Raw genomic sequence first — 13,631 nt, forward strand, 5'->3', positions numbered from 1 at the left:
ACAGCAGGGGCACCAGCCAATTAACTCCATCCCCACTTTTTTTGGGAGTAGGGGGAGCGGACATACTCTAAAACCAGTGGTAGCTTGGAGAAAAACATTGATTGGATGATGATCTCTGCATGTTCCTATTAGTCAGTGGGAAGGAAACAAGGTAATCTCTAATTGCATAATCTCTGTAGGTAGTATGTGTCTTCCTCAGTCTTGGGCCTTCTACCAAAGGCCTGGAAGTTTGAGACTTCTGTGCAATATCTTACCTATTTTTAGCACCGCAGTCTTCTGGGCACAGAGCTCTGATGTTGTTGCTGGGATCTGTTGGGAAAGACTCTCCCAATTTAGGAGTCACAGCCCCAAGTGTTCCTATCACCACGGGGATCACTTTGGGTTTTACTTTCCACATCCTCTTTAGTGCTTCTTTCAGGCCACGGTACTTCTTCAGTTGCTCATACTCCTTCTTCCTGATGTTGTTGTCAACAATACTTCTGTCATTAGCTCTCTCTCTCTCTCTCTCTCTCTCTCTCTCCTATCCCCAGTTGTGTATGTTAATTGCAAAAAAGTATGCTCTTTCTGGCTCATTAGAATGCAATATCTAATTTGAGTGGGAGATGATGAACAATAGTTTATTTAATGTGAAATTACCCAGACAAACAGTAATATTCAACTTTTAGAAAAATCATCTTAGGAAGCTCTCCAGAGACAAAGCCATTCTTTCCCAAAATCAACTAAGCTGTGGATGCGGGAATTCATCTTGTGTGTTTATTTGGTTTCTTCCTGTGTGCTCAACTTGAACATCTAGAAATAAGCAAACATTTCAAAAATAACTGAACTGTATCTCCTACTCTCTGCTTTTATGAAAAAAAATTGACATTACACATTGACTTGATAATTTCCTGGTGGAAGAGACCATGCGTGGGTTCGAAAATTACACTCAGCTCAATTTTCTATATCTCTTAGTGGCCATGCAGATTTTTGCAGACCAAGTACTGTATGGTAATCCTATCAGGAGGAGAACAGGAAGCATTATACTTAACAACCCCTTTTTAATAAAACCAATATTGAAATCTCATAAGAAATCCCCTTTCTTAACAGGGGAAGATTAAATTTGCAGCAACTCCTGTTTTATTGCACGTAGAATTACAGGAATTGGACTGTAAAAATCTGCATGACAAACCGATGACAGCAACCCAGAAATTCTAGATCTTTCCAAATCAGATCTCATATATGTTAAACTCAGAACAGTCCTTTATGTTTAAGAAGGTACAGTATATCTTGGGAGACCAATTAATGCTTTTTCATTAATACTATCCATCCTGGCCTAATTAATTGCATTTCAAATGAAAATTCCCTCCCTGAAGCCTTGGAAGGAGTGGGAAGCATATATATAAAAAAAAGGCAAGATGGTGGTCACCACTCCACAAATGAAGCCCCTTTTATTACCTGTAAGAGGGGCCTCAATGTGTAAACTACAACTTCACTAAGGCTAATACATCATGTGATAATTTCCTTCTGGTTTAGGATTTAAAAATGGCTATTTTGGAGAATAGGAAAAATGAGAAAGAGGAATAAAGGAGAGAGGGGAGAAAAAATGTTGAAGATCAAAGTACAATCTAGACCAGTGGTTCTCAACCTGTGGGTCGGGACCCCTTTGGGGGTCGAATGACCCGTTCACAGGGGTCGCCTAAGACCATCGCAAAACACATATTTTCAATGGTTTTAGGAATAATTTTATGGTTGGGGGTCACCACAACAGGAGGAACTGTATTAAAGGGTCGCAGCATTAGGAAGGTTGAGAACCACTGATCTAGACGAAAGAAAGAATGATGGAAAATAAATTGTTGAATAAGATAAAGTTAAAATATGTGTGAATAGATGTAAATAGTAAGAAAGGATCACTTCGAAGTAGCTGTAGGGAAAAGTGATATGTATATAAATGTTGTGTGTTTGTGTCTTGTTTTTAATGTTTTCAAAATAAAAAACTTTTTTTAAAAAATAAAATAAATAAAAATGGCTATTTGGTGAGGTATTCCAGGCTTCACCCAAAGCTTTGCTATAAAAAGTTGGTTATGGTCCTGAGGTAAGCGAATCTTCCTGGAAAGAGGAAAGAGAGTGTTCTCATAAAAACAGCATGGTTTTCCACTTCTCGTTTCTGAGGAGGGCAATAATTCCCCTTTAAACTGGGTGAGGTTTGGTGATTGTCATGTGGGAATCCCTTAGGGGTGCTTTTTCCACAGATGACTGGATATGAGAACCAGTCCATTAAGCTGAACTCTAGGGATGAGTTGGGATTGTTACTGCTGTACCAGCTTCTCTGCTACATGGCAACTCCCTGCCTGAGCACCTTGATTCCATTTTTTTTTAAATTTGATTTATATGCCGCCCTTCTCCGGAGACTCAGGGCGGCTTACAATGTGCTCAGCAATAGCCTTCATCCTTTTGTATATTTATACAAAGTCAGTTTATTGCCCCCACAACTGGGTCCTCAATTTACCTACCTTAGAAAGGATGGAAGGCTGAGTCAACCTTGAGCCTTGGCGAGATTCGAACCTGCAGTAATTGCAGGCAGCTGGTCTTAATAACCAGCTTAATAACAGGATGCCTTAGACCACTGTACTACCAAGGCTCTTTCTAATTTCTAATTTCTAATTTCTGGGTTTTTGGTGGAATTCCCTAGATTTATGGTCTTGGATGATTTCAATCTGTCTTCTTTGGGCAAGGAATCTGAGATAGTTCGGGAGTTCGTGGCTATCCTGATGCCATGGGCTATTCCTGATCATCCACATACTGATGATCTGACAGGTGTTCTTGTTGGAGCAGTGGTTATATGATCTGAAATGGGGGCGCTCTTGGTGTCCCCATTCTCATGGTCAAATCACGCCCTGATAAGCATTGGTTCTCTAGAGTCACTGTCCACTGCAGGAGGCTGGATGCACTAGATTGATTTGCCCCTGGTGATGGATCGATCCAGATGGGTTTCAGAGGGAGCGGGGAGTAGTTCCTGTTAGTTCAGGGGTGTCAAACTCAATTTCATTGAGGGCCACATCAGGGTTGTGTTTGACCTGGGGGAGTATGTGTGGCCAGAGTGGGTATGACCTGCTCGATATCACTCATGTTGGGGGCGCCTGTGGCAGCCCAAGTGCTCTGCCAGCAAAAACAGGCTCCTGAGCTCCATTTCCAGCTGTGAGGGCCTTCTGCAACCCTCTGCCAGAGAAAATGGAGCCCTCCCAACCTCCATTTTTGCTGGCAGAGGGTTGCAGGAGGTCATCGCAGCCGGAAACAAAACTCAAGAGCCCATTTTCGCTGGCAGAGGCACCACGGGCCGGTCCCTCACTGTTTCCAGGGTGGCCCCGCAGCCCAGATCTAAGCTTCCCGTGGGGCGGATCTGGCCTGCGGGCCTTGAGTTTGACAGGCTGTGCTAGTTGCTGCACAGTGCATCTGAGGCCTTGGTTGCTACTTGGAATAGGAGGGCTGCCAAGGCTTTTGATGGAATTGCACCCATGCAATTTCTCCCCTCTTATGGATCCCGCCACTTGCTGTGGTTCATGGATGAGCTGACGGAGATGAAAAGATGAGAAGAGACATCTAGATAAACACTGGTGCTCAACAAAGGGCGAACTTGACCAAACATGGGTTAGAGATGCTATTAAGGCCTACCTTGTGATGTTAAGGGTAGCAAAGCATCAATGCTTCTGCATCCTTTTTGCATACATGGCTTTGTTTAGGATGAATGTGCCATCTTGGGAAGAAAGGGCTCAGCGAACTTCTTACAGAAATGTGCAGGATAATTTGTTCAGCATCTATTGCACAAAGTTGCTTAAATTTCTTGGACTCCATCCTTGTTGTAGGTCCAGAGAAGATGCCTAGAGAAGAGCTTTGCCTTGTTATTTGTGATTATTTTGAACCTCTTGGGCCTAAGGAAATGGACAGGGTCCTTAGGACTGTTTTCTAGATGCATGCACCACCTAGCTTGTTAAAATAGCCTGTCGGTTGTCATGTGAGTGGACTCATTAGTGGTAAACTCTGACTTGAATGAGAGTTGTTCCTTTACCAAAAACCAAAAAGGATTTGGTTTGCCCCCTCCTCAGGAAGTCATCACCGAGTTCCACTATGCTGGGCAATTCTCATCCATTATCTAAGGCGATTGAGAAGGTGGTTATGAAGAAGTTTTAGAGGACCTTGGACAAAATAGGTTATCAATTTTCCTTTCAGTTGGAATTCAGGTCTTGGTATGAAATGGAAGTGGCGTTGGTTTTAGATGCTCTCTGGCAAAACAGGATGGGAATCATCCATCCATCCTTGCCCTACTTGATGTCTCTGTAGCTTTTGATTCCATTGAACATAGTATCCTTCTGGATTGTCTAGATTGTGGGTAGGTGGCACTGTGTTGTTGTCGGATCCAGTTGGGGTGTGTTCAAGGAGGAGAGATCCTGCCCGAGAACCAAGTATGTGAGATGATGCAGAGTCCCTACACTTATTTAATATTTATGTGAAGCTGTTGGGTAACCTTGTCTGTCACCATGGGGTGAAGTATCACACACCCAGAGCACAATCTGTGGGCCTCAGGACTGCAGATGGCAGTCGTGGCTAGAAAGGCCTTTGCACAGCTTTGTGTTGCATACCAGTTCCACCCATTCCTGGATTGGGGATCTCTGCTCACAGTTACTAATGCCCTAGTCACCTCCTGATTGGATTACTGTAATGTGCTTTATACAGGGCTGCCCTGGAAGCTTCAGCTGGTGCAAAATACAGTAGGATGAGCAGTTATATGTGCTAAAACAGCACATGTTATGTCTCAGCTCCGCAAGATGCATTAGTTCTCAGTCTGCTTCTGGATCCAATTCAAAATGCTGGTTTTGATCTTTCAAGCCCTTCATGGCATGGGGCCAGGTTGTTTGAGGGACCATGTCTCCCCAATTACATCCGCTTGTCCCATCAGCTCCAACAAGAGAGGCATGCTGTCTCTCGGTAGGCCCAAGGAGGTGGTGGGGAAACCTTCTCTGTTGTGGCACTTGTCTTTTGGGACCTTCTCAATCCTGAAGGGAGATCAGCCTCATTCCTCATTTCCCAGAAGTCCCTCAAGATCTGGCTTTGTCATCAGATGTCGGGGTGGGGGTAGGTCTCAGAGAACTGGTGGGATCTTGAGGTGGCTTTATTACTGATAGAATCTCGTGTATGTGTGTGTTTAAATATGACTGTGTCCAACGTGTTTATGGTTTGCATTTTTTAAAATTTTTTGCTTTATGCCACCCAGAGTCACTTTTATTATTTTATTTATTTTATTAGTCATATTTCTATGCCGCCCACTCTCCGAGGACTCTGGGCAGCTTATACCAAAGACAGTATACTAAATAGCATGTTGGCCCCAGCAATCTGGGTCCTCATTTTACCCACCTCGGAAGGATGGAAGGCTGAGTCAACCTTGAGCCGGTGAGATTTGATCCGCTGATCTGCTGAACTAGCAGTCAGCTAAAGTAGCTGCAGTACTGCACTCTAACCACTGCGCCACCTTGGCTCACTTCTCACAAGATCGGGGACTAGACAAATTTGATAAATAAAGAAATAATTTTTTTCTTCATAAGATGGTAAAACTGCTTCTGTAAGCAGGCTGATATAGAGTTATAGTCCAAAGGAGATAGTATTAATTGTGTTATGTACATTTAGTTTAGTTTTTCAATGACAAAGTATATATTGAAATGTCATCCAATCACTGTTTCATATTGTGAACTGGGCAAATTGTGCCTCTATTCATACACATATGTTGAAATTCAGTTTATCTTCTATGTATTTATATTTAAGAAGGTTCAAATAGTTGTAGAATCTATGGGACAAATTGCACATACAATGGAGCAGGGCTTACATCCTGGTATTGCCGATTTTCAGAGAGAGAGAGAGAGAGAGAGAGAGAGAGAGAGAGAGAGAGAGAGAGAGAGAGAGAGAGAGAGAGAGACTTAAAGAGACACTGCTGCAGATAAATCTGGCACAGAGGTAGAGACTGGTATCATGCCTCCTAACCAACGAATAGAAGTATTTTGTTATACATGCATGGAGATTCATGCAAAAACACAGGTTTAGTTATCTGGGAATTGACGGTGGGGTTCAAGTGGAATAATTCCATTTGTCTTCTCCATGTTTCCACAAGACAAAAGGCCAAAGCAGAACTGAGTAATTTATTAAAATATTTTTTGGGGGGGTCCATGCAGCACTTTGGATCTGAAGACAAACGCTGATGTGATGAAGAGGGGGCCTCATTTGCAACTCTATGGTAGCTGCATCTTTCCTTGGGATTGATTTCAATTTTCAATTTATAGTAGTCAAAGACCAGATAATAATTAATAAACAGAATAAAATTTAAAACAGAGTTAAAATTCATTTGTAAAACAACCCCAACTGACATCTATAAGTGAGAATATAGCCTATATAAAATTATAATGTGAACACTAACATTATATTACATATGATAATTTCTAAAATTACAACAAAGTAAAAGTATCTAAAAGTATTAATATCAACAAAGTAATGATATATAAAATTTCAGTGAATTATAGTTACAAAGAACAGGTTATTGATCCATCAGGATTTCATGTACTGTATCTTCTCTGTTGATGCACAAGACTTAATTACATGCAACATAACAAGGGGTACCTCATCTATGAGCTGCATTGGGCAATCTGGGTGACCAAGATATCTACTTACAAAAGAAGGCAAATATACGTGCAGGATATCTACTAATCATAGGTAATACGAATCTGGTTCAGATGACTCTGTAAAAGGTGCAAAGAAGAATAACATATTTTGCAGCTCTAGAGGGATCATGTAGCAACTGCCTTACACACCTGCTGTTTGATTTTAGGAGAAGACACATTGTTAGAATGCACTAGGTGAACATACCTGGGTAATTAGATGTATTTATTTGCTTTCAAATCCAAAGTGAAGTTATCTGGAAAACCTACAGTGGAACTAATTAGGATATCATGCAAAAATGACAAAATATGCTGTGACATTAGAAGATCATCCCTTTCACGCTTGGGTTATGATACCACATGCAAATACAGTATGTAGATGACAGCGCTTCTGTTGCAAGAATAGGGTAGAATAGAGTAGAGTAGAGTAGAGTAGGGTAGGGTAGGGTAGAGTAGAGTAGAGTAGAATAGAATAGAATAGAATAGAATAGAACAGAACAGAACAGAACAGAACAGAACAGAACAGAACAGAACAGAACAGAATAGAATAGAATAGAATAGAATAGAATAGAATAGAAATTTTATTGTCACTTCGAATGTACACTAACTGGCATACATTAAAAATGAAATTTCATTGCATACAACTCTTAAAGGGTCACCACCTCCAATTTTACACTACATGAACATGACAAGATAAATAAATAAATAAATAAATAAATAAATAAATAAATAAATAAATAAATAAATAAATAAATAAATAATATGTATATACTCATCTATATTATATGGCCCAGAGAAACAACACAGTCGAGTTTGGATGTATACATGTTTATGGCGAGAAAAATAAATCTTGCAAGTTTACCGGACAGATGGGATAGGAAACAAAACTGTTACAGGATCTGGTAGTCCTGCTAGAAATATTTTGAAACCTCCTCCCAGAGGGGAGCAACAGAAACAGATCATGAAGTGGGTGTATCTCTAACAATGCTTTGAGCTCTAAGCACATAGCGCTTATAAGCAGTATCCTGAATAAAGGGAAGTGAGCTTCCTATAATCTTTTGGCTGTCCTCACTACTCTCTGTATGGACTTTCTACCTGAGGCACTGCTGCAGTGGTGGTTTTCAACCAGTTCACTTTGTGCATGCGCTTTGTGCGCACTTTGCAAACTTCGCTTGCACGCATGCTTCGCTCACATGCACGCCAAACAAAGCACATTGCATTTCAGAACAGCTGAGGTGCGGTAATCCGCTCTGCCGCGCCTATCAGCTGGGCTAAAAAGAAATGAATATAGGTAGGTATAGCACAGGGGTGGGTGCAAGGGCCCACCTGACAGTCAGAGCGAACTGGTTCGCTCTCAGCTTACCATCGCCACTACTGGTTTGCCCGAACCAGGCGAACCGGTAGAAACCCATCACTGCACTGCTGCCACCAAACCAAACAGTCATGCAGTTTGTTAAAATGCTCTCAATTGTGCCTCTGTAAAAAGTAGCCAGGACAGAAGGAGAAAGATGTGCTCTCCTTATCCGACACAGGAAATGCAGACGCTGATTTCCACGCTTTACTGAGGATGACGTCTGGAGAGACCAGTTCAGCTTGTTAGTTATTTGCACCCCCAAATACTTAATACTGTCAACCATCTCTACAGCTACAGCCTTGATACTGAGTGGGGTATGACTACACCAGCTCTTTCTAAAATCTACAATGATCTCTTTTGTTTTATTAACATTTAGAACCAGGGTACTTTTATTGCACCAGTCCACCAGAGCCTTCATTTCTTCCTTATAAGCTTCTTCATTGTCATCCCGGATCAGACCCATCATTGCCATGTCATCCGCATACTTCACAATATGATTTGTGTGTTTCATCACTTGCCTCCCTATATCCCTCTTGCAGGTGTCATTATATAACTGTGCCATTCCCTCAATACACTTCTCTGTGTTAAGGGATAAATGAGACTTATCTCTCAGGGATGTTAGAGACAAGCAGTACAATTCAGTTCTTTGCAGATGAAATATATCCTGAGGGTTATCCTAACTCACACTTGAAAAAATAAACTAACTGTTCCTGTTTGTTTCAGAATAATCACTTCTCTGACTTTGTGGATAAGCAAACTGGTTATACGACCAACAATATGCTCACCATTCCCATTTTGCAAAATAAGGAAGTTCTCGCTGTTTTCATGGCACTTAATAAACAAAATGCCTCTGAGTTCACTAAAGAGGATGAAGAAGTAAGTACAGATTTATTTTTCAAGAAAATACATTGCTTTGCTTAATCTCACCTCTTTCAGTGAGCAGCTTGAGATCATCTTATATTTTAGTATTGTTGAAGCCTAACATGAGCTCACTCCATGGATTTCTTACGCACATCAGAGGAGAAACTTTAAGACGAAAGAGGTGTATTTCAACTAAATATATTCACAGTAGATGCCACTTGCCTAATAGAAGCGTCTGCAAGGGGGAACAGGGGAGTATCCAAACATTAAGAGGAAGTCTTCAACTGTGTGATTCAAGCCCTGCCTTTTAAAATATGTTGTTGTGCATGCAATGCACATAAAAAAGAAATGGGCTTTAATTCAGCTATCGTGGCTGCCATCTTGAATTTTGATTTCACTGTGGACGCCATTGCTCCCTACAGTACTGGTGGCAAGCGATGATTTATCACATAAACCAGCCAATGTTCAATACTTTTCAAGATAGAAATGTTTCTTTCTATATACTTTATGTACTTTATTTGATTTTGACTATGGTTGTATTTATTAACTTGCCATTCTTTTAATATTATTTACTTCTACTGTGATTATTTCAAGAGCAGGATATATGATAGCACTAGAGTTACCATCTGGCTCCACCAAGACCCTTATTGCCTTCTGTCTGCAGGCCAAATTTTTCCAGTAAGAGTCAGACAACCATTAGGTTAACTTCCTTACTATCTCATTATCTATCTTTCTATCGTCTACTTATTAAGTTTATTTGCCACCCATCTCGTTCTCATGGAACTGTAATTATATAAATTTGGTCTCAGCATTGACAACTTAAAAATGTATGGACTAAACTCCCAGGCAGTTGGCTAGGAAATTCTGGGAATTGAAGTTCACATATTTTGAAGTCACCAAGGCTGAGAAAATGCTGATAGTGCCCAATAATTTGTTGTACATTTCTTTCTCTCTCTCTCTCTCTCCCTCTCTCTCTCTCTCTTTTTGCAGGTCTTTAATAAATATATTCAGTTTCTTTCACTTGCTGTGAAACAATGCCACATGACATACCTGTATAACATTGAACTTAGAAAGAGTCAGGTAGGTGATTGTTATCTACTTTAATAGTCAACTAAATGCAATTTTTTGTACAGATAGTTTGGTTTTATCTTTTCTCTTGCCACGAGGACATGTTAACCTGCCATTGCCTATATTTGGTAACTGTGTTAGTTCCAAACAGCCTATTATGTCATAGGCTTTATCAGATAATATCACAAATGCCTTGAATGTTTGAACAGACGTTATGTTTTTTCTATCTCTCATCAGCCACGTATTAAAATACTACCCCTCCATCCCATTCTGCCTTCTCTTCAATAGATACTTTTATGGTCTGCCAACAAAGTATTTGAAGAACTTACAGATATTGAGCGACAGTTTCACAAAGCCATGTACACTGTTCGACAATATTTAAATTGCGAAAGATATTCCATTGGTCTGCTGGATATGACCAAAGAGAAGGTCAGTATAATTTTATTTACCACCAGAAAGCAATTTAACTCTTTATCATTCCTTGCTTCCAAGGAAAGCCTCTTGTCATATAGAAATCATAACTGAGCCATAAACAAAAAATTTGAAAAACACAATCTTTGAAAATGAATTATATTGCAATCAATATAGTTTCAGATAAAGTGTGTTTAGAATGGAAATGTTATTTGTCTTTCAGAAACCTGTTGTTTAAGGGAAATCTTGCCCACCCTGTTGTTTTAACCATAGAAGAGAATATTTGTAGCACAGGGTTGAACTGTGGATTCCTTGGTGCTCTCTAAGCTTGAATGTGTCTATAGAGGTTCTCAGTCAACCGTAGTCCCAAAAGTGCTTTTTTTATATAAAGGCAATTGGACTTACTGACTTTCCTTTAAGACATTTCTCTTCTCATCCAATAGCCGGGCGCAGAGGCAGAAGCCTCTAAGCCAGCTACTCTGGAGGTTGAGGCTAGTGGATTGCTTGAGTTCAGGAGTTCTGGGCTGCAGTGGGCTACGACAATCAGGTGTCTGGACTAAGTTTGCCATTGATATGGCGATCCCCAGGGAGCCGAGGGCCACCAGGTTGCCGAAGGAGAGGGTGAACTGGTCCAGATCGCTTCTCATGCAAAAAGCTTGTTCAGTTTTGAATTGAAGAAGTTTATTGGATGAGAAATGAAATTTCTTAAAGAAAAATCAGAAAATCTCAGAGCTAGGTGATTTTCTTGCCAACATTTCATTACCAGACTAGTTAACATCATCGGCGCATGATAATATCGGTACTGCCAATGTTACTAGTCTGGTAATGGAACATCTGCAAGAAAACCACCAAACTCAGAGGACATGGGGGACCCCAGTGTTTTAACCATATTAAGTGTTGTCCTGCCCTGGTCCAAATGTTCTGATGAGGGGCTCAAAAATAGACTACAGAGTGAGAGAAGCCCTGCCCTCTCTTTACATGCATTGAGTATACAACGCACAACAGACAGGATTTCCATTTCATAATAGCCATAGAGGTTATTCTCAGTCTTTTGACAATAGTCCAGACAGGAAATCAAATCCATGAGTACTAACACTATTTTTATTGTAAGGTTACAGTCACAGAATCTTGCATTTTTGGAAGCATTTCCCTTCTCCCCTGTCTTTACTTTCTAGATAAATAGGGAGGGTCTCTTTTGAGATGCTTTCTGCATCTCCACTCCTTGTGCAGGTTGAAATTTCTCTTGTCCAACCAATGCCCTGGCTGCAGCTCTTCCTCCTGTCTTCCAAGGTTATTCTTGCCACCCATTGCATCTGTCTTGTCCTTCTCTGTGGATGCTACTGTGTACTGAGCTTACAGTATACTTGGTTGAGTTTTCTAGGAATTAGGCAACCTATCAGAAACAGATTTTCTCTTATCCAATGGCCAAGGATGAGAATTGAAGTCTAAAATACTGTATATGGAGGACACCCAGGTTTTTACAAGCTTCTTTTATTCAGGAGCCCCTTCAATAATATGTAATTGTTTCCAGGAATTTTATGATGAATGGCCAATTAAATTGGGAGAAGTAGAGCCTTACAAAGGACCAAAGACCCCTGATGGTCGGGTGAGTAGATATCTTTCATCTGTCCAAATTGCAATTTGTGGAATGTTGATACGTTTTAAGATTTTTGTATTGCTTTTTTGTTGTGTTTAGGAAGTGAACTTCTATAAGATTATCGATTATATTCTACATGGAGAAGAACAAATCCAAGTAATTCCGTAAGTGCTTCTTACTAGGGGTTCAAATAGTAAATAGCTGTAGGAGTTCATGGTATAATAGGAAATGATGGTTTTTATTCCATTCTCTGTCTTAAGGTCACCTCCTGCAGATCACTGGTGTCTTGTCACTGGCTTACCAACTTACGTTGCTGTAAATGGATTTGTAAGTTCCAGATGTTACTTTCCTACAATTCTTTCTGGGGCTATGTGTGGAAATCTACATGTTCACATTTGAACTAATCATTTTAATTTCACAATCTTGCACGTGGAAAGGAATAACATTGTGGTGCAATTATTTGTGACCCTCTTTTACTTCATGTGTACTTACTTAGGCTATTTGACTGTGAACAAATTAATTGTGTTCTGTGGCCCAAAAATATACCATTTGTCTATTTAGCTTAATGTTATCCACACTGAATGACACTAGCTCAAGATTCTAGATCAGGACTTCTCTCAGCTCTATTCATGAAAAATTGTGGATTATGCCTGAAGCTGTTGGCTTGCAAAGTCCTACTATCTTACTACAGCCTTCCTGTTCTAGCTTCTAGATCAGGGTTTCCCAAACAATGAAGTTTACCTCCCTTGAGGAGCTGCAAGCTGAGTCCAGAGAGGTCTGTAGTTATACAACTCTTACAATTAATCTACTTTTCCCAAAAAAATCATTGTATAGCTTCATTCTTCATTTGTATTGATTTTGGAGCTTAGATTTTTAGAAGATGGTGTGTATATTGAGACTACACTAAAAGGAAGTGGATGGCAAAACATTTATCTTTTCTAGTTAATGTGTTTTGTGAGTGGTTAACAATCATCTTCAGCCATTACAGGTAGTCCTCAACTTACAATCGAAATTGAACCTGGAATTATAGTTGTAAGTCATGCTGTCCATTGAGTGGGTCACAATGTGACTGTGCCCAATTGTACAACCTTTAGTTAGTTGTAAGTAAGCAAATACTAGAGTCATTAAGCAAATCTATCGTCTGAGATGGCCGTTTTTTTGGCCAGAAACCGGAAGTAAAGACCACTTTCCAGCAAAAAAAAACCCATCCTAAATCATGGTCTCATGTCTGTGGGATACAGCAAACAACTGTAAATGTAGGCCAGTTGTCCAGCACCCAAAGTGTGATCATATGATTGTGGAAGGAATGGCCATCAGAAAGGCTCCCTTCAGGGGGAAAGCCATATCATGGCATGAAGTGTGGAACTGTGAAACCGCATCATAAGAACATTTTGTGGAGTCCATTGAACTTCAAATGGTTGCTAAGCAACTAATTGTAAGTTGAGGGCTATCTGTATTGCTTTGTAGGCAGACCATATTGGCAGTAACATTTTAGTTCAAAAACCCTGAAGAACACCAAGGCATTGAAGGCTTATTTAGGCTAAAAGGTAGGGTTGACCATTATTGTACACTTTCATTTTTCAAGTACAGGTACTCCTTGACTTACAACAGTTCGCTTAGTGACCATTCGAAGTTACAACGGCACTGAAAAAAGTGACTTATGACC

General features: G+C 40.3%; 1 protein-coding gene across 1 annotated transcript in view; it reads left to right on the forward strand.

Moving 5' to 3' along the window:
- PDE6C (phosphodiesterase 6C) overlaps positions 1 to 13,631 on the forward strand; it is a 40,015-nt gene that overhangs the window by 4,071 nt on the left and 22,313 nt on the right. Inside the window, exons 2-7 of the mRNA XM_034430339.3 lie at positions 8,752 to 8,904; positions 9,880 to 9,969; positions 10,246 to 10,386; positions 11,900 to 11,974; positions 12,065 to 12,129; positions 12,226 to 12,292. Of these exons, the coding sequence (XP_034286230.1) occupies positions 8,752 to 8,904; positions 9,880 to 9,969; positions 10,246 to 10,386; positions 11,900 to 11,974; positions 12,065 to 12,129; positions 12,226 to 12,292 (591 nt within the window). The remainder of the gene's footprint in view (positions 1 to 8,751; positions 8,905 to 9,879; positions 9,970 to 10,245; positions 10,387 to 11,899; positions 11,975 to 12,064; positions 12,130 to 12,225; positions 12,293 to 13,631) is intronic.

Source organism: Pantherophis guttatus, chromosome 6 (assembly GCF_059756535.1).
Source record: "Pantherophis guttatus breed Tessera chromosome 6, ASM5975653v1, whole genome shotgun sequence".
Classification (NCBI taxonomy): Eukaryota; Metazoa; Chordata; class Lepidosauria; order Squamata; family Colubridae; genus Pantherophis; species Pantherophis guttatus.